Source organism: Pongo pygmaeus, chromosome 6 (assembly GCF_028885625.2).
Source record: "Pongo pygmaeus isolate AG05252 chromosome 6, NHGRI_mPonPyg2-v2.0_pri, whole genome shotgun sequence".
In the NCBI taxonomy this organism is placed as follows: Eukaryota; Metazoa; Chordata; class Mammalia; order Primates; family Hominidae; genus Pongo; species Pongo pygmaeus.
Window position 1 is genome coordinate 41,765,196 of NC_072379.2, and position 25,205 is coordinate 41,790,400.

At 44.6% G+C, this 25,205-nt stretch overlaps 1 protein-coding gene and 1 long non-coding RNA gene across 6 annotated transcripts in view; one reads left to right on the forward strand and one right to left on the reverse strand.

Annotated features, from left to right (window-relative positions):
• LOC129040006 (histone H2A.V) overlaps positions 1-8,126 on the forward strand; it is a 21,587-nt gene extending 13,461 nt beyond the window's left edge. For all 4 annotated transcript variants that reach the window (XM_054493753.2, XM_054493755.2, XM_054493756.2 and 1 more), the window contains one exon: positions 350-8,126. In XM_054493753.2, the coding sequence (XP_054349728.1) occupies positions 350-411 (62 nt within the window). In that variant the 3' untranslated portion in view covers positions 412-8,126. The remainder of the gene's footprint in view (positions 1-349) is intronic.
• On the reverse strand, positions 5,255-24,325 carry LOC129040007 (uncharacterized). Of its 2 annotated transcripts, XR_008503526.2 has the most exons (4): positions 24,011-24,325; positions 12,846-12,910; positions 11,569-11,804; positions 5,255-10,508 (listed from the first exon to the last, which is right to left on the reverse strand). It is a non-coding gene; the product is annotated as an uncharacterized LOC129040007 (long non-coding RNA). The 2 variants fall into 2 exon arrangements; XR_010126886.1 differs by lacking the exon at positions 24,011-24,325 and having other exon boundaries at positions 12,846-13,425.
• Positions 24,326-25,205: the final 880 nt, after the last annotated feature.

Genomic DNA, 25,205 nt, shown 5'->3' on the forward strand with positions numbered 1-25,205 from the left:
CCCAGCTACTCAGGAGGCTGAGGTAGGAGAATCACTTGAACCCAGGACAGAGGTCGCAGTGAGCCAAGATTACACCACTGCACCCCAGCATTGGCGACAAAGTGAGGCATCTCAAAAAAAAAAGAAAGCTGTGGTTACTCTTCTCAAAAAATGCACGGAAAGTCACACAATTTTACATACAGTTTTAAAGGGTTCACAGACCCCTGGGGTGTAGCCATTGGTATAGATAGTTTAGCAGTATCAGAATATGAAAAGGGACTTAAGTAAATTTCATTTTTTCTATAATTAACTTTTTACTTGAGGCAAAAACTTTAAAAGTTTTTAATAACTTTTTTTAATTTCATTCTAGGTGTGATCCCTCACATCCACAAATCTCTGATTGGAAAGAAGGGACAGCAGAAAACTGCTTAGAGGGATGCTTTAACCAACCCTCTTCCTCCCCGTCATTGTACTGTAACTGGGACAGAAGAAATAATGGGGATATGTGGAATTTTTAACAACAGTTAAATGGAAAAGCATAGACAATTACTGTAGACATGATAAAAGAAACATTTGTACGTTCTTAGACTCGAAGTTTGATAAAAGTACCTTTTCATGTGGTGACAGTTGTGTGTTGATTGGCTAGGTTTCTCCCGTATGTTTTATACAAAAATGGAATTGATAAATCATTTTTTACAAAATTAATTTGTCTCAAAACTGTTCTGTTCATGATGTATTAGAAATATTTTGCTCAGACTTTAAATATTTTAAATCTCAGATTGGTTATTCAGAGTAACCTTAGAACAGAAATTGGGAATATAGCTTTACAATGATTGATACCATGGTATATTGACTCTTAGATGCTATTGATCTGTAGCACCATTTTTTACAAACCACTAAGAAAAAAACTTGCCAATTAAATCATGATACGCCATCAATTATGAGACATCCCAATTTGAGAGATGTTAGATTATAGAAAAGTATGCATTTATGACTGAAATGGTAGTGGAATTATTTGAATTCTATACTGAGCACTTACCATGTGCCAGGCCCTTTGCTGAGTGCTCTACTGACCAAGAAATTTTATTCCTGTCACATTATAGATAGTGGAGCCTAAGGGTCACAGAAATTGTATGCTATGCCAAAAAACATTGAACTAGTAGATAGAAAATGACAGAGCCAGGATTCAAACCTAGATCTGGCTGACTCCAGAGCCTAGTTTTAACTGGAATTGATGTTCAGTTTATCAAAGGTTTCTCCTTTTGGTTTAAAATCCCAATTTTTGGCCTGGCATTATGGTTTACGCCTGTAATCCCAGCACTTCAGGAGACCGAGGCTGGTGGATCACTTGAGGTCAGGAGTTCGAGACCAGCCTGGCTAACATGGTAAAATGCCGTCTCAGCCAGGTGCGGTGGCTCATGCCTGTAATCCCAGCACTTTGGGAGGCCAAGGCAGGCGGATCACGAGGTCAGGAAATCGAGACCATCCTGGCTAACATGGTGAAATCCCGTCTCTATTAAAAAAAAACAAAAAATTAGCCGGGTGTGGTGGCACGTGCCTGTAGTCCCAGCTACTCAGGAGGCTGAGGCATGAGAATGACGTGAACCCGGGAGGCGGAGCTTGCAGTGAGCCGAGATGGCGCCACTGCACTCCAGCCTGGCGACTGAGCGAGACTCTCTCTCAAAAAAAAAAAGTCTCTACTAAAAATACACAAATTCGCCAGGCATGGTGTTACACGCATGTTGTCCCAACTACGTGGGGCACTGGGGCACAAAAAATCACTTGAACCCAGGATGCAGAGGTTGCAGTGAGCCAAGATCACGCCACTGCACTCCAGCCTGGGTGACAGAGTGCCACTGTGTCTCCAAAAAAAAAAATCCCAACTTTTAGTAGTCTCTTAGTCATGCAATAACAGTAATTTGTACAATCTTTTAAAAATTATTTTTATCAGTTTCTAAGAAACTTTTTTGTTTGTTTCGAGACAGGCTCTTGCTCTGTTGCCCAGGTTGAAGTGCAGTGGCATGATCCTGGCTCACTGCAGCCTCCACCTCTCAGGCCCAAGCAATCCTCTTACCTCAGCCCTGCAAATAGCTGGGAACACAGGCACATGCCACCATACCTGGCTAATTTTTTTTATTTATGTAAGAGACAGAGGTCTCCCTATGTTGCCCAGGTTGGTATTGAACTCCTGGCTCAAGCCATCCTCCCACCTTGGCCTCCCAAAGTACTGGGATTACAGGCATAAGCCACCATGCCCTGCCCTAAGTAACTGTTACTTGAGTTAATGTACTAGTTAATTGACCCTTAGAAAATTATATTTTTCTGCTTGTAAGTCTTCATTAAAGAAGGAAATTTTAAAATATTTTATAGTATAACGCTATCCAAACTCATTTTTAAAAACATTTTATTATAGAAATTTTCACAAATAAAAAGAATAGCAGAATGAAGTCCGTGTACCCATCCTCCAACAGCTGTCCTGTGGGTCAGTCTTGTTTACCTGCATCCCCACCTATCCCCTGCCCCAACCCACAGGGATCAGTTTGAGTCCCATTACAGGCATAGTATTTTCATGTCTGTGTGATCAGAGACATAATTCAACTATAACTCCAAAGATAGGGTACTTTTTTGAACATAACCACAATACCATTGTGTAAGACTGCTAAAACATTTTTTGATGCCAAGTACCAGTCAATATTCAAACTTCCTGATTGTCTTGTAAGTTTTTTTTAACAGTTGGTTTATTTGAATTAAGATCCAGGCAAGATCTAGATCTCGCATTTTGTTAATATAATCTATAGATTTAACTTTCCTGTTATTAATTTTTGAAGAAACTAAGTTGTTTGTCCTATAGAATTGTCCCTCAGTGGATTTTACTGAATGTATCCTAATGGGATCATGTACACCTTTTCTGTCCCCTATATGTTCTATAAACTGACAGATCTAGAGGGCTTTTTTGTTGTTCTGTTTTGCTTTTTCACAGAAATAATTCATAGGTGAAATGAATGGCTCTCATCTTGTAACATTAAGATTGATAGTGGGTTTGGATGCTGCCAGCCCACTCCATTCATTACAAAAGTTCTCTATCAGCTTTTCCCCTGATGGATTTTGCCATCATTAATGATATTTGCCCAGATCTGGGATTCCATCAGGGGTTGCCAACTGGTGATATTTTGTCATTCCTTCTGCGTCTGTTAGCTGGAATCCTATAAAGAACTTTTGCTCGTTAATTCATGAGGCAGGATAAAATAGAAATTTCAAATTCTGATTGAATTATCTAGGCACCCATTTTGAAGTTTCTGTATTGAGAGTCAGGCCTACAGTAAAAGTAGCAATAGAAAGCTGATTGTTTGGAAAAAAAAAAAGGGGGGGGGGTGTGCAATATAATCAACAGACCTTCCTTGGGCTGAATCACTTGATTCAGGGCAATTTTTACTACAGTTTTATAGATAATTGCTTCAAATGTCTAATTCATTTTGATAGTATAGTTACTTGACTACATAATTTCTTCCCAGGGTTGTATTTTCACCTCGTTTTCTAACAAAAAACATAGAAATAGAACAACTAGGTCATGTACTCTGGGCTTAGCTCTCACAGTTATGATCAGTCTCGTTTCATTTGTACCCAACCCCTTGAGTTATTTTAAAGCACGTTCTGGCTATCATATCACTTCATGTATAATATCTTAATACGTAGCTAAAAGATAGATTTTTTTTTATGTTTTTTTTTTTTTTTTTTTTCAGACAGAGTCTTGCTCTGTTACCCAGGCTGGCGTGCAGTGGCACAATCTCAGCTCACTGCAACCTCCACCTCCCAGGTTCAAGTGATTCTTCTGCCTCAGCCTCCTGAGTAGCTGGGATTACAGGTGCCTGCCACCATGCCTGGCTAATGTTTGTCTGTTCTTTTGTTTTTGTTTCTGAGACAGGATCTCACTCTGTTGCCTAGGCTGGAGTCCAATAGCCTAATCTTGGCTCACTGCAACCTCAGCCTCCCAGGCAACTGGGACTACAGGCATGCGCCACCATGCCTAGCTAATTTGTGTGTGTTTTTTGTTTGTTTGTTTATTTGTTTAGTAGAGATGGGGTTTCACCATGTTGGCCAGGCTGGTCTCAAACTCCTGACCTCAAGTGATCCACCCGCCTCAGCCTCCCAAAGTGCTGGGATTACAGGCATGAGCCACTGTGCCCAGCATAAAAAGTATTTCTTATAATTAAAAACAACACCCAGTCTAACTAGTATAACACCTGAAAAATTGTCAGATCTGTATTTTAGATAGTACAACACAGTGAAGTGCAATGGCACTTAAGCAGAGAGAAGAAGGATTTTTCTTTTTCTTTTTTTAAATAGAAGGTGTTAGAACCTGAACTGGGCCTGGTTTGCATTTGGGAAGAGTCCAGTGGGGAAACAACACAAATAAGGTCTTGAGAATGAAGAATGGTGTTTATATAGGGAGTTGTAACAAACGGCCTGGAGAGTATCTGACTCTTTATGAAACATTTAATGAGAATTGTGACTCGCTTTGGTGCCTATGGTTGAATTTATTGCGATGCTTCTGACATGAAAATTTTCAAACATGCAAACAAGTTCCAGTAGTTATCCAGTGAATTCTTATACTCACCACCTATATCTATAACTAACATTTTACTTGTATTTTATCCAGTTACCCGCTCATCTATGAGATGGCCCTTATTTATTTGCCTGCTGTTTTTATTCTCTATTTGTCCTGTTATTTCTTGTTAGAGAAGAGAAGGTGTTCTTAGATCGGAAGATGTCATTGTATTAGGTGACTGCAAGGTGTTGCTGATCTAGTGAAACAAGATTCTACTGGGATGTGTGCTGAGCTGAACCAAGGAACTGCCCGAATGTGCTGAACAAGGACATTTGCTTCTCAGATATGTGAATTCAATTTTAAGCAAGATTCTTGATCTGCTTCAGAGCAGCTTTGATTTAAAGTAATTTCAGAGCACTTTTCCTTGCATATGAGTAATTTTCTGAATGTATAAAATATTCTATTTATGTTTGACCTTTTGGATAAACTGTGTTGCAGTGTTGGTCCACACTACCATCCTAAGTGAAGACTTAGTAAGTCTGAGAATCTCCAGGCACTGGAAAGAGTGAGAACCTGGGAGTGAAGTTATAGTTAGTGTCCATTTTTCGGGTTTTGTTTCATAGGGAGTCCTGAGTGGGGTAACCTGAAATGTTTAACAGTTGAAGATCATCCCATTCCTATCCCCAGTAAAAATAGGCCTTTCCACAATCTTCTACCAATTAACTTAGCTTTTTTTTTTTTTTTTTCCTTTAATAGAGTCTCATTCTTGTCACCCAGACTGGAGTGCAATGGCACAATCTTGGCTCACTGCAACCCTCCCTCCCGGGTTCCAGCGATTCTCCTGCCTCAGCCTCCCAAGTAGCTGAGATTACAGGCGCATGCCACCATGCCCAGCTAATTTTTGTATTTTAGTAGAGATGGGGTTTCACCATGTTGGCCAGGCTGGTCTCGAACTCCTGACCTCAGGTGATCCACCCATCTAAGCCTTCGAAAGTGCTGGGATTACTGGCATGAGCCAGCAGGCCCAGCCAACCAGCATTTCTTAAGGTGAAAACACATGGTGTTAATTTATATTTTGAGTGAGACCCAGTCCAGCTGCTATAACTGCTTGGACACTTGGCAGAGGACAGAGTACTGAAAAACTGTCTAAGGGAGACAGCATTTTGCCTTGGGTGCTGTAGATGTACAAGAGAGGTTCCAGGAGGGGGTGATAGGCAGAATTTTGGTCCCCATCACCTTCCCTGCCCAGTGTTATGCCTGTGAATGTGTTACATTATGTGGTAAAAGGGACTTTGCAGATGTAACTAAAATTTCTAAAATAGAGATATTATCCTGGATTACCTGGGGGAACCCAGTGTAATTACATGAACCCTTAAAAATGGAAGAGGATGCAGGAGTCAGATTCAAAGGAAGGCCCAAGGTGCTATTGCTGACGTGAAGATAGAGGGGCCATGTGGAAATCAAGAGAAGGAAGTGAATCCTGCCAGTGAGCTTGGAAGAGCACCTTGAGGCACAGATGAGAAACTTGGCCTTACCTGATGCCTTGATTTTAGCCTGGTGAGACCCTGAGCATATAAATTTGCTGTGCTATGCCACACTTCTCACCTACAGAAACTCGGTTTAAAGCCACTGAGTTTGTGGTAATTTGTTACAGCAGCAATAGAAAACAAATAGAGGAATACATACAGAATTTGTTGGCTTTAGGCCCCTGAGGGTAGAGATTTATGACTTGTGTTACAAGTAGAGAGCAGTGGAGAGTTGGGCTTTGTAATTCTTTCAAGGGCGATTGTAGTTCTGGAGTCCTATCTACCTGGGTTCAGATCTTTGTTGGCCAGTCCCTGGCTATGTGACTTCACTGCTTTAAGCCTCTGTCTTCATCCTTAAAGTGGAGATGATAGTACCTACCTCTCTCTGATCTCTGAATGAGAACACATGTAAGACACTTAGCACAGTTCCTGGTGCTCAAAGAGTTCCAACACCTGAAAGCACCATGGCCCCGTTTGTTTTTCAGTCAAGATTTCTAAAAGTCGTTATTACCAGAGGTTCAGTGAGAACATGGGCAGGGTAAACTCAAAATGGAGAACATAAAAACTGGGACTCCTAGACCAGTCACTTAGAAGACTGCTACAGGAAGTACCAAGTTCATTAAGAACCAGTAATAATAAGTAATCTGTGAATCCATTAGAATGTTGAGAAGTAGACCTTTGACATTTCAGAAAAATGTATATCTCAGACACAGCCATGTGTATCGTTATCCCCAAGTTGGAAGAGCATCACAGGGCATAGTTTCACAAAAGCTTCAAAATATATACTAATTGCTGGTAATATGTGAACTAACAGAAAAAAATAGCCATGTTAAAATAGGAGTGCCTGACAGTTAGCTCTGTTCATCTTGTCTCCTAGCTGTAAGCACCCTAAATTCAAATTATGCACCTAGAAAACTAAATTACTATGTATGTTATAGGCCTTTGAAATGGATACATGAAAATTAGTGAAATCAGAATGAACGTTTCGCCTGCCAAAGATATGTATTTTTATAAGTGATACAAGGGCCCCATGAGTTCCATGGCCACATCTGTACAAAACAGGCCCTCCTTTCAGGAACTGGTCTCAAGAGAGCAAAGGGGTCAGCTCCCTAAATGGCAGCTGAGACAGTCCTCCCTGGTGGCATGGCCCTGTTTCCTGTTGATGTGGTGATAGTTGGAGAGTCAAATTTTTACCAGAATTTGTGACCATCATCTCTGGTTAATGATTACACAAAAGCTTTTAAAATTTTTAAAAATTATTTCTAATTCTATAAATAAACTCTGCAGTTGTACAGCCACTGTACAGCTAACATCTCAACACTGGAAATGAGGCTGGTTTCTTCCAGTTTGGCTCAGATTCTTCAGGGAAGCCCAGTTAAGACAAACAGCTCTCTATACTCAATCCTTACTTCGCTGAGAAGATACAGGCCTGCCCACTTGCTCCCACCTACTCTTCATGAGGAGTCCTTCATTCCTGCATGTTTCCTGTTCTTTGGGACCTTTAGGAGCTAACCTCCACAGATGTTGATAGTCTGTGGAGTCAGGAATACCATGTAACATGTTAAAGTAGACTAAAGATTAGTTCTTTGGCAATAGCCCAGTCTGGACTTACTATGTACTTTTGAAAATAAAACTGCTTATTTGTAAACTCTGTAATTAGGACCTTTTGCCATTTGAGTTATATTCCTTTCTAACTTCAAATGTCTGCATTAATGTATAGTAGCCATTTTATGCACAGATGAGGTGATTCCCACACTTTTTTTCACAGATGTTTCATTATCTGGATGAGTGTATTACATATTAAATTTGAATAATGGTAGTCTTCCAAATGACAAAAAGCAAGCTAGTTGATTTATCAATTTTGAGTTTAAATGTTTTGACTGCTTATCAGCAAAAAAAATCAAAGAATAGCATACTAATATTAATGGAAATGCAGAGTATATTTAATTGACATGATTTTTTCATGGATATGTGTGCTTCATTTGATCTATTGTATGTAGCTCGTGATCACATTTTCTGTTGGTTAACATTGTTCCTAGCTTATATGATGGAATTAAATATATTCTGTGTAAAAAGATGTATGGACTAAATATTTCTGGACGATGGCTTTCAGTTTTAGAAACTCTGAGAAAGGGCTGGGTGTGGTGGTGCACACCTGTAGTCCCAGCTACTTGGGAGGCTGAGTAGGATTGCTTGAGCCTGGGAGGTCAAGGCTGCAATGAGCTATGACCATGCAACTGCACTCCAGCCTGAGCAACAGAGTGAAATCCTGTCTTTAAAAAAAAAAAAAAAGAAGAAGAAGAAGAAACTGAAAAAGTGAGTCCTCCCATCTCTGAAGGTGTTGGAGGAGAGGGTGGACCTAACCAGCCCTGGCCACTCTCAGGCCACACTCTGCTGGAGAGCCTCAGGCTCCTCTCAGTTTTCCATCTCCACAGCAAGAAGGCAATAATACTTCATTTTACAGATGAGGAAATTCAGGCAGAGGAAGATGATTCAACATCCCAGGGTCACATAATCTGAAATGGGAAAGTGCTGAGAATCTGGTCTGTTTAGCTCCAAAACTTAAGTTTTTTCCTATGGAAGGGGAAGGTCACTAAACATTTCTTTGAAAACCTACCAGCCTGCCTTATGTGGCTTTAGCTCATTTAACCCCCTGAATAAATCTGGGAAATAAATACCAGCCTCATTTTACAAGCAAAGAAATTCAGATTCAGAGATGTTAGCTAGAGCCTGGTGTGGTGGCTCACGCCTGTAATCCCAGCACTTTGGGAGGCAAGTGGATCACTTGAGGTCAGGAGTTTGAGACCAGCCTGGCCAACAAGGTCTACCAAAAAATACAAAAATTAGCCAGGCATGGTAGCACGTACCTGTAGTCTCAGCTGTTCGGGAGGCTGAGGTGGGAGAATTGCTTAAACCTGGGAGTTGGAGGTTGCAGTAAGCCAAGATTGTACCACTGCACTCCAGCCTGGGTGACAGAGTGAGACTCTGTCTCAAAAAAAAAACAAAACAAAACCCAGAGATGTTAGCCCAAGCCCAGGGTTACATGGCTCCAGTTGGTGACACAGGAATCTGAACCCAGGTCAGTCTGACCACAAATCCAGGTCAGTGCAAAAAGTCTCACCAGTCTGCTCAAGGGGGTCTGTGGACATGCGATGGCACTTACATTCTTCTGGTTTGCTTGAGGCCACATATAGAAAAGTATAAAGCCCTCATGTTAATGTCTCACATGTAGAGCCAGGTGGCCTTTTCAGCTTAGGTAGCTTCGTGCCTATTTATCGTCTGGGCTTTCAAAAAGAGTTTGTGGAATAGGTATATATGAGATGTACATGTATTTCCTGGATGGACAGAAGCCGTGACTCCCTGTTTAGTATGGAGCCAGGCAAGTCTGGCACTCAGTATTCAGTTTAGCACTTCCTGCACACAGGCAGGCTCATCTAGTCTTCAGCCCAGCCCTACAAGCCCCTCACATGCCCAGAATGCCAGTGGGAAACTAACACTCTGGGAATTGCCTATAAGCCTGTAGACTCCATAGCCTCCCGCCACAGCTGAGTATGAGTGTGGACCTCAGCAGCTGAGGAACTCTGCTTCAAGGCTTTGCTTGGTGGAGTTCAGCAGCAAAACCCTATGTGACAGCCTGTCCTGTCAAAAACTTGCTCCTGCTCCCACACATGCCCCAACACAAGCTGCCTTTTTTTTCTCACTTAGGAGCATCAATTCCTCAATCCCCATTCTGCTTTTACTACCTCTGGCCACTTCCTGCTATGTTCTTCCCCAACTCTGAGTACAGCCACGTACTTCTGGAAACTCATGAGAATCTGTTTCAGATATTCTTCCTGGAGCACATTTGTACTGTATTCACACATTGCAGAGCACACATTCTGACCTTCAGTTCTGACCGTTTCTTCGGATTTACACACATCCTTTCATTTTCCACTCACTCCCTATGCTCTTGTAGTCACCTCCTAATCACCCAGTTTTGTTTGTTTTTTTAGAGACAAAGTCTCATTGTGTTGTCCAGTCTGGTCTTGAACTCCTGGGCTCAAGCAATCCTCCTGCCTCAGCCTCCCAAAGTACTGGAATTACAGGCATGCACCACCATACCCAGCCCAGTCTTCCAGTTTTAACCCATTCTACATACCACTGCCAGATTGTCCATATACCACATTTTAGACTGTCCCTAAAATGTGGCCCTTTGAGTCTGGCAAACTCTGCTCCAGTCAGTGCCTGTCTCATCCAGGAAGGCAAGGCCTTGTGTGTCTGCATCTGAGGACACATACTCAAGCTGCTTCCTCTGTTGGTCCTCTGTCATCAAGTTTAGTTTTCTCCCACCAGTGGGTGTGATTTCATTTCCAGCTCATCCTCTGGTCCTGATGTATTGAAAGTCTTCCATATGCCACTGCAGGGGCTTCGCACGCAAACTGCTACTGTCTGGCTGCCACCCTCAAGAAGTTTATAACCTAAGTGAAGGAAGGAGACATGGGCGTATAGACGGATTCCAGGCACAAGGCTGCATATTGTTGTATGACAGGGCGCCAGATGTGTGGTACTGGCCCCTTCCCTTTGTCTACAGATTTTTTTTTTTTTTTTTTTTTGAGACCGAGTTTTCGCTCTTGTTGCCCAGGCTGGAGAGCAGTGGCGCGATCCAGCTCACTGCAACCTCCGTTTCCCAGGTTTGGGCGATTCTCCTGCCTCAGCCTCTTGAGTAGCTGGTATTACAGGCACACACCACCATACTCAGCTAATTTTGTTTGTATTTTTAGTAGAGACAGTGTTTTGCCATGTTGGCCAGGCTGGTCTCATACTCCTGACCTCAGGTGATCCACCCGCCTTGGCATCCCAAAGTATTGGGATTACAGGCATGAGCCACTGTGCCTGGCCACAGATTGTTTTTTCAAGTAAAAACTATTAAGATTTTTTTAAAAGCTGGATGTGGTGGCTCATTCCTATAGTCCTAGCTACTTAGGAAGCTGAAGCAGGAGGAACCCTTGAGCCCAGGAGATCAACACCAGCCTGGGCAACATAGCGAGACCCTCATCTCCCCACCAAAAAAAAATTTTTTTAATTTTAAGGTTCTTTTAGAAGGTGTTCTAAGGGAAAAAAAATGTTTTTAAGTGTTCCAAAGTACCCAAATATAAACACCTCAGAGTTTAAAGGCGGAGATTTCCCCTCAGTGGCTGGGAGTGTCCTGGGAGTGTGAAAGTGAGAGCCTTGGAGATGGGGACACCCAGCTAAGGGAAGGGAGGGAAGGAGAGAAAAAGGGAGGGAGATGGAGGAGAGAAGGAGAGAAGAAGAAGGAGGGGAGGGAGGAGACAGAGGGGAAGAAAAGAGAAGTGGAGGGAAGGAGAGATTGAGAGAGGGAGGGAGCACAGACAGGCAGGCATTCCAGAAGAGGATGAGAACTGTGGCATGTCAAGTTGCTGAGGGGCAAATTCCCTCCTCTGATCAGTAGCTAGTAGAGACTGACTGAAAGGGAATGCCACTCCCATAGGGGGTTAGGTTTTGTAGGGTGATGCTTACTGTCTGCCTCACGCTGTTCACATGTCCACACCACCGGTTGATGAATCTCCTTACACTGCTTTGAGAGTACAAAGACAAGTCCAGTAGCAGGGTGGAGGATGAGTTTGGGGAGGAAGAGAGCTTGGGGTAGACAATCAGAAAATGAAGATCACTGGATCTTGATGAGATGGGGTTGAGTCTGGATTGGCACATCTTATTCTACTCCAAAGACATGTGAAAGTCCTGCACCAACACAGCTGAGGAGAAAGAAAAAGAACCTCTTGAAAGCAACAGCATTTGAACCATTTTTCCACACCAGGGAGAGTTACAACCCCAGGGCGGGTCAAGGCTTTGAGAGGACCCTGAGCCCTGAGGCCTTGGCCCAAGAGCAAGTCCTCAGAACTGTGGCATAGTCTAAATTGCCGCTTGCCAGAGGAGAATGGGAGCCCTTTAAAATTCACAAGTAAGTTGTTCTTGGGATAAATCCCAGTTTGTTCCTGTCTTCTGATACCTTCATCCTTCCTTCGTCAGGAAGAAAAGAAAAGAAAACTTCCTGTTTCTCCAGTATAGTCCAGAGATGAGCGATCACATTTACCTTTTTTTTTTTTTTTTTTTTTTGAGGCGGAGGCAGTCTCATTCTGTCACCCAGGCTGGAGTGCAGTGGTGCAATCTTGGCTCACTGCAACCTCTGCCACCCAGGTTCAAGCGATTCTCCTGCCTCAGCCTCCTGAGTAGCTGAGATTACAGGCACCTGCCATCACGCCTGGCTAATTTTTGTATTTTTAGTAGAGATGAGGTTTCACCATATTGGTCAGGCTGGTCTTGAACTCCTGACCTCGTGATCCACCCACCTCGGCCTCCCAAAGTGCTGGGATTACAGGCGTGAGCCACCACCCCTGCCTTTTTTTTGAGACGGAGTCTAGATCTCTTGCCCAGGCTGGAGTGCGGTGGCGCAATCTAGGCTCACTGCAACCTCCACCTCCCAGGTTCAAGTGATTCTCATATCTCAGCCTCTCAAGTAGCTGGGACTACAAGCACACGCCACCACGCCTGGCTAATTTGTGTATTTTTAGTAGAGATGGAGTTTCACCACGTTGGCCAGGCTGGTCTCGAACTCCTGGGCTCAAGTGATCCACCCACCTCGGCCTCCCAAAGTGCTGGGATTATAAGTGTGAGCCACTGCCCCCAGCCTATCCACTTTTCTACAAGGTCATTGCTGCATCATTATGAGGTCATTGTTCCACCCTTTCTACATTGCAGCGGGCTACTCCAGAACACCTGGTGGTCAGTCTTCTTACCCATCCATGCTGGATTTGGTGCTACTGTAGGATGGTTTCTTTCTTACTCCATGCATAGAGACACACTGGAAAAAAATATAACAAAATTATTGCCAGAGTAAGAAAGGAAAAAAGCTTCAGGGGTGAATGGTACTAAGGAACCACAGCCAGAGGGTGCAGTGGGGACTGAGGAGGACTCAAGGCCCATTGAGGAAAGGGGGCTGGCTGGGCTTGACTCCCTGACTATGGGACTAGAAAAGACTTTGTAATCCCAACATGTCAGGAGGCCAAGGTGGGAGGATCACTTGTGTCCAGGAGTTCAAGACCAGCCTAGTTGCAACATAGTGAGGCCCTGTCTCTACAAAAAATCAAATATTAGTCAAGCATGGTGGCATGTGCCTGTAGTTCCAGCTACTTAGGAGGCTGAGGTGGGAGGTTCACTTGAGCCTGGGAGATGGAGGCGTCAGTGAGCTGTGATTGTACCACTGCACTCTAGCCTGGACAACACAGTGAGACTCTGTCTCAAAAAAAATTAAAAGACTTTATGTCCTTGAAATTGACCTAGATAAATGACACAAACAGTCTCACAGGAAATCGAGGAAGTTGCCATCTGCCCAGCATCACAGGTGCAAAAATAGAGTCCCCATTCTGAGAACCATGTCACTGCCCCGCAGATCAATGAATACAAAAACTGGGCGGCAAGCAGCAGACCTGCAGGAAGTGAACTAGGCAGACTCAGAACCATGCTGTAAAGATGTTTATGTGGGGCCAGGCACAGTGGCTCACGCCTGTAATCCCAGCACTTCAGGAGGCCGAGGCGGGCAGATCACGAGGTCAGGAGATCGAGACCATCCTGGCTAACACGGTGAAACCCCATCTCTACTAAAAATACAAAAAAAATAGCTAGGTGTGGTGGCAGGCACCTGTAGTCCCAGCTACTCGGAAGGCTGAGGCAAGAGAATGGCGTGAACCCTGGAGGTGGAGCTTGCAGTGAGCTGAGATTGCGCCACTGCACTCCAGCCTGGGTGACAAAGCGAGACTCCATTTCAAAAAAAAAAGATGTTTATGTGTCCCAGGACACACGGGATTTTAATGGAAAACACCTTTTTAAAAAAAGTACAAACTTTGAGAGGCCTAGGTGGGAGGACTTGAACTCGGGAGTTCAACAACAGCATGGGCAACTTAGGGAGACCCTGACTCTACCAAAAATAAAATAAAAAATTAGCCGAGCTACTTGGGAGGCTGAGGTGGAAAGACTGCTTGAACCAGGGAGGTCAAGGCACAGTGAGTCATGATCACACCACTGCACTCCAGCCTAGGCAAAAGAATGAGACCCTGTCTCAAAAAAAAAAAAAAAAAAAAAAAAAAAAACAAAACAAGAAGGCAAACCACCATTAAAAAAAGAGCAGCTGGATTTTAAAAATAATTAGAAATTGCATAAATGAAAGATACAGTCCAGGCAAGCTGACTCACACCTGTAATCCCAGCACTTTGGGAGGCTGAGGCAGGAGGATCACTTGAGGTCAGGAGTTCGAGACCAGCCTGGCCAACATAGCAAAACCCCATCTCTCCTAAAAATACAAAAATTAGCTGGGCACGGTGGTGCACACCTGTAGTCCCAGCTACTCGGGAGGCTGAGGCAGGAGAATTGCTTGAACCCATGAGGCGGAGGTTGCAGGAAGCCAAGATTGCGCCACTGCACTCCAGCCTGGGCGACAGTGCAAGACTCCGTCTCAAAAAAAAAAAAAAAAAAAAAAAAAAAAAAAAAAAAAAAATTACATGTTGAGTATCCCTTCTCTGAAATTCTTGGGACCATCTTATTGAATTTGTGATTTTTTTCAGATTTTGAAATATTTGCATATACATTATGAGCTATCTTAGGGATGTGACCGCAGTCTAAACACAAAATTCATTTATGTTTCACATACACCTTATACATGTATCCTGAGGATAATTTTATACTATATATATATTTTTTTTCTTTTTTTTTTTTGAGATGGAGTCTTGCTCTGTCGCCCAGGCTGGAGTGCAGTAGCACGATCTCGGCTCACTGCAAGGTCCGCCTCCCGGGTTCACGCCATTCCCCTGCCTCAGCCTCCCAAGTAGCTGGGACTACAGGCACCCGCCACCGCGCCCACCACCACGCCCAGCTAATTTTTTGTATTTTTAATAGAGACAGGGTTTCACTGTGTTAGCCAGGATGGTCTCGATCTCCTGACCTCGTGATCCGCCCACCTTGGCCTCCCAAAGAGCTGGGATTACAGGCCTGAGCCACCGTGCCTGGCTTATACAATATTTTTTTTAAATGTTGTGCATAAAACAAAGTTTTGATTGTATTTTGACTACAACCCATCACATGAGGTCAGATATGGAATTCTCCACTTGTGGCATCTTGTCAGCACTATAAAAGTTTTGGATTTTGGAGCATTTTGAATTTTGGATTTTTAATTAGGGATACTCAATTTGTACCAAAATTAGGCACTACCAGAGGAAGTACTGTAATTATACCCCTTTTATAGATAAGGAAACAGACTTAGCATAAATCACTGCCCCAAGGCTCCCCAGATGGTAATGATAAAAGTTGACTCAAAGCCAGTCTGACCAGAGCTCATCTCAGAGTGGAGAACCAGCTGGAGGCAGCACTACAATCCAGAGGGTGTCGAAATCTCCAGGGAGGCCACTGACCTAAAACCAGGCCCCTGGAGCCCAAGTTGGGCCCAAGGTATTCACCATCTCCCACCTCTGGATGCCTCCTCCCACTGCAGCTTCAGCTAGTGCTGGGGGCTGACTGGTTGTAGTTAGGGTTAGAAATTTTGAAAAAGCTTAAATGTCCACAACTTTTAGGGATATATGTTAGTTACTGTTTGCCTAAAGGATTCCCCAAAAATACTGAAATTCAGGAAATTAAGCATCTGGCTGAACAATAGTTTTTTTTGTTTGTTTGTTTGTTTTTACGGGCGGGGTGGGCGGGTTGGTTGGTTTGTTTTTGAGACAGAGTTTTGCTCTTGTTGCCCAGGCTGGAATGCAATGGTGCGATCTCAGCTCACTGCAATCTCCGTCTCCCAGGTTCAAGCGATTCTCCTGCCTCAGCCTCCCAAGTAGCTGGGACTAGAGGCACCCACCACCACAACTGGCTAATTTTGTATTTTTAGTAAATACGGGGTTTCACTATGTTGGCCAAGCTGGTCTCAAACTCCTGAACTCGGCCTCCCAAAGTACTAGGATTACAGGTGTGAGCCATAGTGCCCGGCATGTTTGTTTTTTGAGACAGAGTCTTGCTCTGTCACCCAGGCTGGAGTGCAGTAACACGATCTCGGCTCACTGCAACCTCCTCCTCCTGGGCTCAAGTGATTCTCATGACTCAGCCTCCTGAGTATTTGGGATTACAGGCACGTGCCACCACGCCCAGCTAATTTTTGAATTTTTAGTAGAGACAGGGTTTCACCATGTTGGCCAGGCTGGTCTCGAACTCCTGGCCTCATGTGATCTGCCCGTCTCAGCCTCCCAAAGTGCTGGGATTATGGGCCTGGTGGCTCACGTCTGTAATCCCAGCACTTCGGGAGGTTGAGGTGGGCAGATCACCTGAGGTCAGGAGTTCGAGACCAGCCTGGCTAACACAGTGAAACCCCGTCTCTTCTAAAAAGATACAAAAAAATCAGCTGGGCGTGGTGGCAGGCGCCTGCAGTCCCAGCTGCTCGGGAGGCTGAGGCAGGAGAATGGCGTGAACCCGGGAGGTGGAGCTTGCAAGGGAGCCGAGATCGCGCCACTGCACTCCAGCCTGGGTGACAGAGAGAGACTCCGTCTCAAAAAAAAAAAGAATCCATTCTATTTCTTTCTTCCCAGGTCTGCATATGTGAAAAATATCTATTTTAAATATGCAATTCAGTTAGCAATTATGTAAATCTATTATGAAATAAATATGAAAAAGTTTTTCTATGAAAAGCAGATTTAAAAAGAGTGGATTAACACAAATTGCTTTCTTCTTTTTCTTTTTTTGACAGGATCTCACTCTGTTGCCCAGGTTGGAGGGCAGTGGAATAATCTTGGCTCACTGCAACCTCCACCTCCTGGGCCAGCCTCCTGAATAGCTGGGACTACAGGCATGCACTACTACATCTGGCTAATTTTTTTTTTTTTTTTTTTGAGACAGAGTCTCTTGTTGCCCAGGCTGGAGTGCAATGGCTTGATCTCGGCTCACTGCAACCTCCGCCTCCTGGGATCAAGCGATTCTCCTGCCTCAGCCTCCCGACTAGCTGGGATTATAGGCATGCGCCACTATGGCCACCTACTTTTGTATTTTTAGTAGAGATGGAGTTTCTCCATGTTGGTCAGGCTGGTCTCAAACTCCCTACCTCAGGTGATCCTCCTGCCTCAGCCTCCCAAAGTGCTGGGATTACAGGGGTGAGGAGCCACCTCGCCTGACTTTTTTTTTTTTTTTTTTTTTGAGATGGAGTCTTGCTCTGTTGCCCAAGGTGGAAGGCAGTCGCACGATCTCGGCTCACTGCAACCTCTGCCTCCCAGGTTCAAGTGATTCTCCTGCCTCAGCCTCCTGAGTAGCTGGGATTACAGGCGCCTACCACTACACCCGGCTAATTTTGTATTTTTAGGGGAGATGGGGTTTCACCATGTTGGCCAGGCTGGTCTTGAACTCCTGACCTCGGCTTCACTAAGTGCTGGGATTACAGGCATGAGCCACTGTGCCTGGCCCGATTTCTAGCTTTTGTTTTGGAAAATTTCCTAATAAGTAATAAAAGTAATAATGAATGGGCTGGATGTGGAGGCTTACACCTGTAATCCTGGCACTTTGGGAGGCCGAGGTGGGAAGATCACTTGTGGCCAGGAGTTCAAGACCAGCCTGGCCAACATAGTAAACCCCTCATCTCTACTAAAAATATGAAAATTATGGCCTGGCGTGGTGCCTCATGCCTGTAATCCCAGCACTTTGGGAGGCCAAGGCAGGTGGATCACCTGAGGTCAGGAGTTCAAGATCAGCCTGGGCCAACGTGGTGAAACCCCATCTTTGCTAAAAATACAAAAAAATTAGCTGGGTATGGTGGCGGGCGCCTGTAATTCCAGCTACTCAGGAGGCTGAGACAGGAGAATCGCTTGAACCCAGGAGGCGCAGGTTGCAGTGAGCCCAGATTGTGCCATTGCACTCCAGCCTGAGCAACAGAGCACGACTCCGTATCAAAAATAAATAAATAGCCAGGCGAGGTGGCTCACGCCTGTAATCCCAGCTACTCGGGAGGCTGAGGCAGGAGAATCGCTTGAACTTGGGAGGCGAAGGTTGCAGTGAGCCGAGATTGCGCCACTGCACTCTAGCCTGGGTGACAGGGCAAAACTCCATCTCGAAAAAAATAAAAATAAAAATAATAAATAAATAAATAAAAATGCAAAAATTAGCCAGGTGTGGTAATGCGCACCTGTACTCAACGCCGTCTCTACTAAAAATACAAAAATTAGCTGGGGGTGGTGGCGGGCACCTGTAATCCCAGCTATTCAGAAGGCTGAGGCAGGAGAATTGCTTGAACCCAGGAGGCAGAGGTTGTAGTGAGCTGAGATAGTGCCATTGTACTTCAGCCTGTGCGACAAGAGCAAAACTCCATCTCAGAAAAAATAATTTTTGAACAATATATTTGTTAAGCGCTTGGAGTGAGCCACATACTACTGATTTATTTTAAAATGTATGTTTTTCAAATTTTTCATATGTAATGCAGGTAAAAATAAGTCCTCTGGCCACAGTCCTTGAGCCTCTACTTGGAGACACCCACTGTGAAACATTTCTTCACTGTCCTCCCAGGGATATTATAGGTACATGCAAGCATAAAGATACATTTAATTTTACTTTTTACAAAAACAGTGGCATATGTTATATTGCATTCTACTGTTCTTTGTTTTTTTAAATCTAACTTTACAAAATCTATGTCTACGTCTGTCTGAGGCTATTTTGAGGATGTACTACATTGGCCTTTATCTTCTTTCTTTCTTTTTTTTTACATGTCTTTTTTTTTTTTTTGAGACGGAGTCTCCCTCTGTCGCCTGGGCTGGAGTGCAGTGGCGCAATCTCAGCTCACTGCAACTTCCGCCTCCTGGGTTCAAGCAATTCTCCTGCCTCAGCCTCCTGAGTAGCTGGGACTACAGGCGCCCACCACCATACTCGGCTAATTTTTGTATTTTTAGTAGAGATGCTTGCATGTGCCTAGAATATCCTTGGAAGGACAGCGAAGAAATATTTCACAGTGGGTGTCTCCAAGTAGAGGCTCAATGACTGTGGCTAGAGAGGACTTATTTTTACCTGCATTACATATGAAAAGTTTCCACCCGCCTTGGCCTCCCAAAGTGCTGGAACTACAGGTGTGAGCCACCACGCCTGGCACATTGGTCTTTTTTTAAAAAATAGAGACAAGGTCCATGCCTGTAATCCCAGAACTTTGGGAGCGGAGGCGGACAGCTCACGAGGTCAATAGATCGAGACCATCCTGGCCAACATGGTGAAACACGTCTCTACTAAGAATACAACATTAGCTGGGCCTGGTGGCGGGCCCCTTTAGTCCCAGCTACTCGGGAGTCTGAGGCAGAAGAATCGTTTGAACCCAGGAGGTGGAGGTTGCAGTGAGCCGAGAATGCACCACTACATTCCAGGCTGGCAACAGAGAAAGACTTCGTCTCAAAAAAAAAAAAAAAAAAAAAAATAGCGACAATGTCTCACTTGGTTTCCCAGGCTGGTCTCGAACTCCTAGGCTCAAGCGATCCTCCCACCTTGGCCTCCCGAACTGCTGAGATAACAGGCATGAGCCACAGCACCCAGCCTACACTGGTCTTTTAACAATTACTTCTACCTCGTCATGTTGGTGGTTTCAGCAGGACAGCAATGCCTCCAGGAGGCACTTCGAAGATTTGTGGGCCTCTGACAGTGGTTGGGGAGATTCTTGTCATGCATGGCACTGTCCACATGACTGAAATGTCCAGCCAGATGTTCATGTACATGAATAACTCATTTATCATTGCCTAAGTCTAGAACTCTATTTTACATATAAACACAAAGGGGTTTGGTTGTAGTTTTGCTTGTTAAAAGTTTTAACATCCCTGACATTCTCCAGGCCTGTAAACTGCAGTGTAATCAGAGAGAAGCATGAACTTTATTTTACTTATATACTTTTATAAATTGTTTGCTTTGGAGATGGGGTATCCCTATGTTGACCAGGCTGGTCTTGAACTCCTGGCCTCAAGTAATCCTCCCATCTTGGCCTTCCAGAGTGTTGGGATTACGGGCATGAGCCACTGTGCCTGGCCAAAGCATGAACTTCATTGTTTGGAATTTTGTTGAGTTGTTCATCACTTCTGAAAGTCAGCTGGTGTCACCTGAGATACTGAAAGACACCTAAACTGCACTCCTTGCTACAAGCAGTTACAGCAGGATGGGCTCGACCTCTCACTGTACCCTCTCCAGTGACCTTAGAGACCCAAGCATTTACAGAGTGAAACATGCCAGGCACAGTGGCTCACGCCTGTAATCCCAGCACTTTGGGAGGCTGAGGCAGGCAGATCACCTGAGATCAGGAGTTCGAGACCAGTCTGAACAACATGGAGAAACCCCGTCTCTACTAAAAATACAAAATTAGCTGGGTGTGGTGGCATATGCCTGTAATCCCAGCTACTCGGGAAGCTGAGGCAGGAAAATCGCTTGAACCCAGGAGGCGGGGGTTGCGGTGAGCCAGGATCACACCATTGCACTCCAGCCTGGGCAACAAGAGTGAAACTCCCTCTCAAAAATAATAATAATAATACAGAGTGAAACACGTATTATTTCATCATCAGGGATTTCCCTTTCCTTTGTCCTTTATTGTCTAGTTAGACATTACTGATCTTTAAAAATGATGTAAGAAAGTCACACCCATAATTTGAGTTCAGGGCAGTAAAAGGGAGCATTGGATCCGTAAGGCTATTATAAATTAATAGGCGGGGCGCGGTGGCTCACGCCTGTTATCCCAGCACTGTGGGAAGCTGAGGTGAGCAGATCACCTGAGGTCAGGAGTTCGAGACCAGTCTGAACAACATGGAGAAACCCCGTCTCTACTAAAAATACAAAATTAGCTGGGTGTGGTGGCATATGCCTGTAATCCCAGCTACTCGGGAAGCTGAGGCAGGAAAATCGCTTGAACCCAGGAGGCGGGGGTTGCGGTGAGCCAGGATCACACCATTGCACTCCAGCCTGGGCAACAAGAGTGAAACTCCCTCTCAAAAATAATAATAATAATACAGAGTGAAACACGTATTATTTCATCATCAGGGATTTCCCTTTCCTTTGTCCTTTATTGTCTAGTTAGACATTACTGATCTTTAAAAATGATGTAAGAAAGTCACACCCATAATTTGAGTTCAGGGCAGTAAAAGGGAGCATTGGATCCGTAAGGCTATTATAAATTAATAGGCGGGGCGCGGTGGCTCACGCCTGTTATCCCAGCACTGTGGGAAGCTGAGGTGAGCAGATCACCTGAGGTCAGGAGTTCGAGACCAGCCTGGCCAACATGGTGAAACCCTGTCTCTACTAAAATTACAAAAATTAGCTGGGCATGGTGGCGGGCATCTGTAATCCCAGCTACTCAGGAGGCTGAGGTAGGAGAATTGCTTTAACCGGGGAGGTGGAGGTTGCAGTGAGCTGAGATCACACCACTGCACTCCAGCCTGGGAGACAGAGTGAGACTCCATCTCAAAAAATAAAATAAAATAAAATAAAATAATAAATTAATAGAGAACTGTAATTTGTTTAGCCAGTCCCCTATGATGAATATTTATACTGTTTCCTAAAATTGCATTCGTACATAACCATTGATTCAAACAAAGCAAGAAAATTTTAAACATGAAGTAGAAAAAATAGTATTTCAGAGTTTAAGGTCCTAAAGATAACCAATCTCATTTCCTCTTGCATTTATTTATATTTTATATTAATATATGTGTGTATATATATATATTATATATATATATATTTTTTGAGATGGAGTTTCACTCTTGTTGCCTAGGCTGGAGTGCAATGGCACGATCTTGGCTCACTGCAACCTCCACCTCCTGGGTTCAAGTGATTCTCCTGCCTCAGCCCCCCGAGTAGCTGGGATTACAGGCATGTGCCACCACGCCCGGCTAATTTTATATTTTTAGTAGATACGGGTTTTCTCTATGTTGGTCAGGCTGGTCTCAAACTCCTAACCTCAGGTGATCTGCCTGCCATGGCCTCCCAAAGTGCTGGGATTACAGGCGTGAGCCACTGCGCCTTGCCATATTTTTTTTGAGACAGTCTTGCTCTGTTGTCCAGGCTGGAGTGCAGTGGTGCAATCATGGCTCACTGCAGCCATGATCTCCTGGGCTCAACCAATCCTCCTGCCTCAGCTTCCTGAGTAGCTAGGACTACAGGCATAAGCCATCATATCCAGCCTCCTCTTTCATTTAAAGTAATCCTGTCATTAAAGCAGATTTACTTTTCACCACTGGCATTACTATCCTGGCCCAAGCCCCTTTCCTCACTCCTGGATGATGCAATAGTCTCCAGATTTCACTCTGCCACATAGTCTATCCTCAATAGACTTCAGTCAAAGTGGCCTTTTTAAGAATGGTGGCTTAGGCTGGGTGCGGTGGCTGATGCCTGTAATCCCAGCATTTTGGGAGGCCGAAGCGGGCAGATCACCTGAGGTCAGGAGTTCAAGACCAGCCTGGCCAACATGGCAAAACCCCGTCTCTACTAAAAAATACAAAAAATTAGGCAGGCGTGGTGGTGGGCGCCTGTAATGCCAGCTAGTTGGGAGACTGAGGCAGTGAGAATTGCTTGAACCTGGGAGGTGGAAGCTGCAGTGAGCCGAGATCACACCACTGAACTCCAGAGTGGGTGACACAACAAGACTCCGTCTCGGGGGAAAAAAAAAAAAGGGTGGCTCTGTTGGGCACAGTGGCTCATACCTGTAATCCCAGCACTTTGGGAGGCTGAGTCAGGTGAATCACCTGAGGTCAGGAGTTCAAGACCAGCTTGGCCAACATGCCGAAACCTTGTCTCCAGTAAATATACAAAAATTAGCTGGGTGTGGTGGTGCTCGCCTGTAATCCCCGCTACTCAGGAGGCTAAGGTAGGAGAATCACTTGAACCCAGGAGGTGGAGGCTTCAGTGAGCCGAGATTGCACCACTACACTCTAGCCTGGGTGACAGAGTGAGACTCTGTCTCAAAAAAAAAAAAAAGAAGAACGGTGGCTCATGCCTGTAGTCCTAGCACTTTGGGAGGCCAAGGCAGGCAGATTGCTTCAGCTCAGGAGTCTGAGACCAGCCTGGGCAACATGGTGAAAGCTTGTCTCTACAAAAAATTTTAAAAGAATTTTTTGGCCAGGAGTGGTGGCTCACGCCTGTAATCCCAGCACTTTGGGAGGCTAAGGCAGGCGGATCACTTGCAGTCAGGAGTTTGAGACCAGCCTGGCCCACATGGTGAAACCCTGTCTCTACTAAAAATACAAAAACTAGTCGGGCGTGGTGGCGCACTCCTATAGTCCCAGCTACTCAGGAGGCTGAGACACAACAATCGCTTGAACCTGGGAAGCGGAGGTTGCAGTGAGCCGAGATAACACCAGTGCACTCCAGCCTGGGCAACCAAGCAAGACTCTGTCTCAAAAAAAAATTTTTTTAAATATTAGCCAGGTGTGGTGGGTGGCACATGCCTGTAGTTCCAGCTACCAGGAGGCTGAGATAGGAGAATCGCCTGAGGCCAGGAGGTTGAGGCTGCAGTGAGCTGAGATCAGTTCACTCCAGCCTTGGCAACAGAGCAAGACCCTATCTAAAAAAAAAAAAAAAAAAAAAATAGGCAAAAGCTGTCACTCCTCTGCTCAAAATTCTATAGATATATGGATCCTATTTGGATCTAAATTCAAATAAGACAACTGGGAAAACAATTATTTAATATATTGAATAAAAACAATTATTTAATATATTGAATAAAAATACATAAGTCCATAGTGACAGGAGGAGGGAGGGATCAGAAGGGTACTTCACAACTTCACAACTGCAAAAGGGAATAATTGATTCAGACAAATATAATTAATGCCAAAACACAACAATCAGGTGAAAAGGCTCTCTTCTTGGAAAGAGGGTCTTTATGCAGAGGCAAAATAACACCCCTCAAGATTACCTAATTTTCAGAAAAGGGAAAAGATACCTTTCCAGTGGAGCAGTCTGGCAGGCATTACCTTAACTGCAAGTTCAAATTTAGCCTCACTGATGAGTCAGCCTGAGACTTTGTGCCTCCTGATGTGAGGCAAGATTAAGTACACAAAGCATCACCTATGAAATCTTCCTGCTAAATATGATGAATTTGAATCCAATTAAGCTTCTAGGCCTAGTGTAATTTCCAATTTACAGAAAATACAGGAGCTAAGAGAGAAAAACAGGAAACAATTAGCTCCAGAATAACAGACATTCCACAAAGTCAATGTCCTGAACTCTTTGTTTTATTTCTTTATTTTATTTATTTATTTTTTTTGAGATGGAGTTTTGCTCTTGTCGCCCAGGCTGAACTGCAATGGCACGATCTCAGCTCACTGCAACTTCCACCTCCCGGGTTCAAGCAATTCTCCTGTCTCAGCCTCCCGAGTAGCTGGGATTACAGGCATGCACCACCACGCCCGGCTAATTTTTCCATTTTTTAGTAGAGATGGGGTTTCACCATGTTGGCCGGGCTGGTCCTGAACTCCTGACCTCAGATGATCCACCCGCCTCGGCCTGGAATTACAGGCGTGAGCCACTGCACCCAGCTGTTTTATTTCTTTTGGAGACAAGGTCTGGCTCTATCACCCAGGCTGGAGTGCAGTGGCACAATCACGGCTCACTGCAAACTCCACCTCTCAGGCTCAAGGGATTCTCCCACCTCAGCCTCCTGAGTAGCTGGGACCACAGGCTCGCATCCTGTGTGACTAGAGGCTCACACCTGGCTAATTTTTGTATTTTTTGTAAAGATGGGGTTTCACTATGTTGCCCAGGCTGGTCTCCAACTCATGAGCTCAAGCAATCTACCTGCCTCGGTCTCCCAAAGTGCTGGGATTACAGGAGTGAGCCACCGCGCCCAGCTGTCCTGAACTTTTTTTTTTTTTTTTGAGACAGAGTCTCGCTCTGTCTCCAGGCTGGAGTGCAGTGGCGTCTGCCTCCCAGGTTCAAGTGATTCCCCTGCCTCAGCCTCTTGAGTAGCTGGGATTACAGGCACGTGCCACCACCCCCGGCTAATTTTTTGTATTTTAGTAGAGACAGTGTTTCACCATGTTGGCCAGGATGGTCTCGATCTCCTGACCTCGTGATCCACCTGCCTCAGCCTCCCAAAGTGCTGGGATTACAGGTGTGAGCCACCGCGCCCGGCCTGT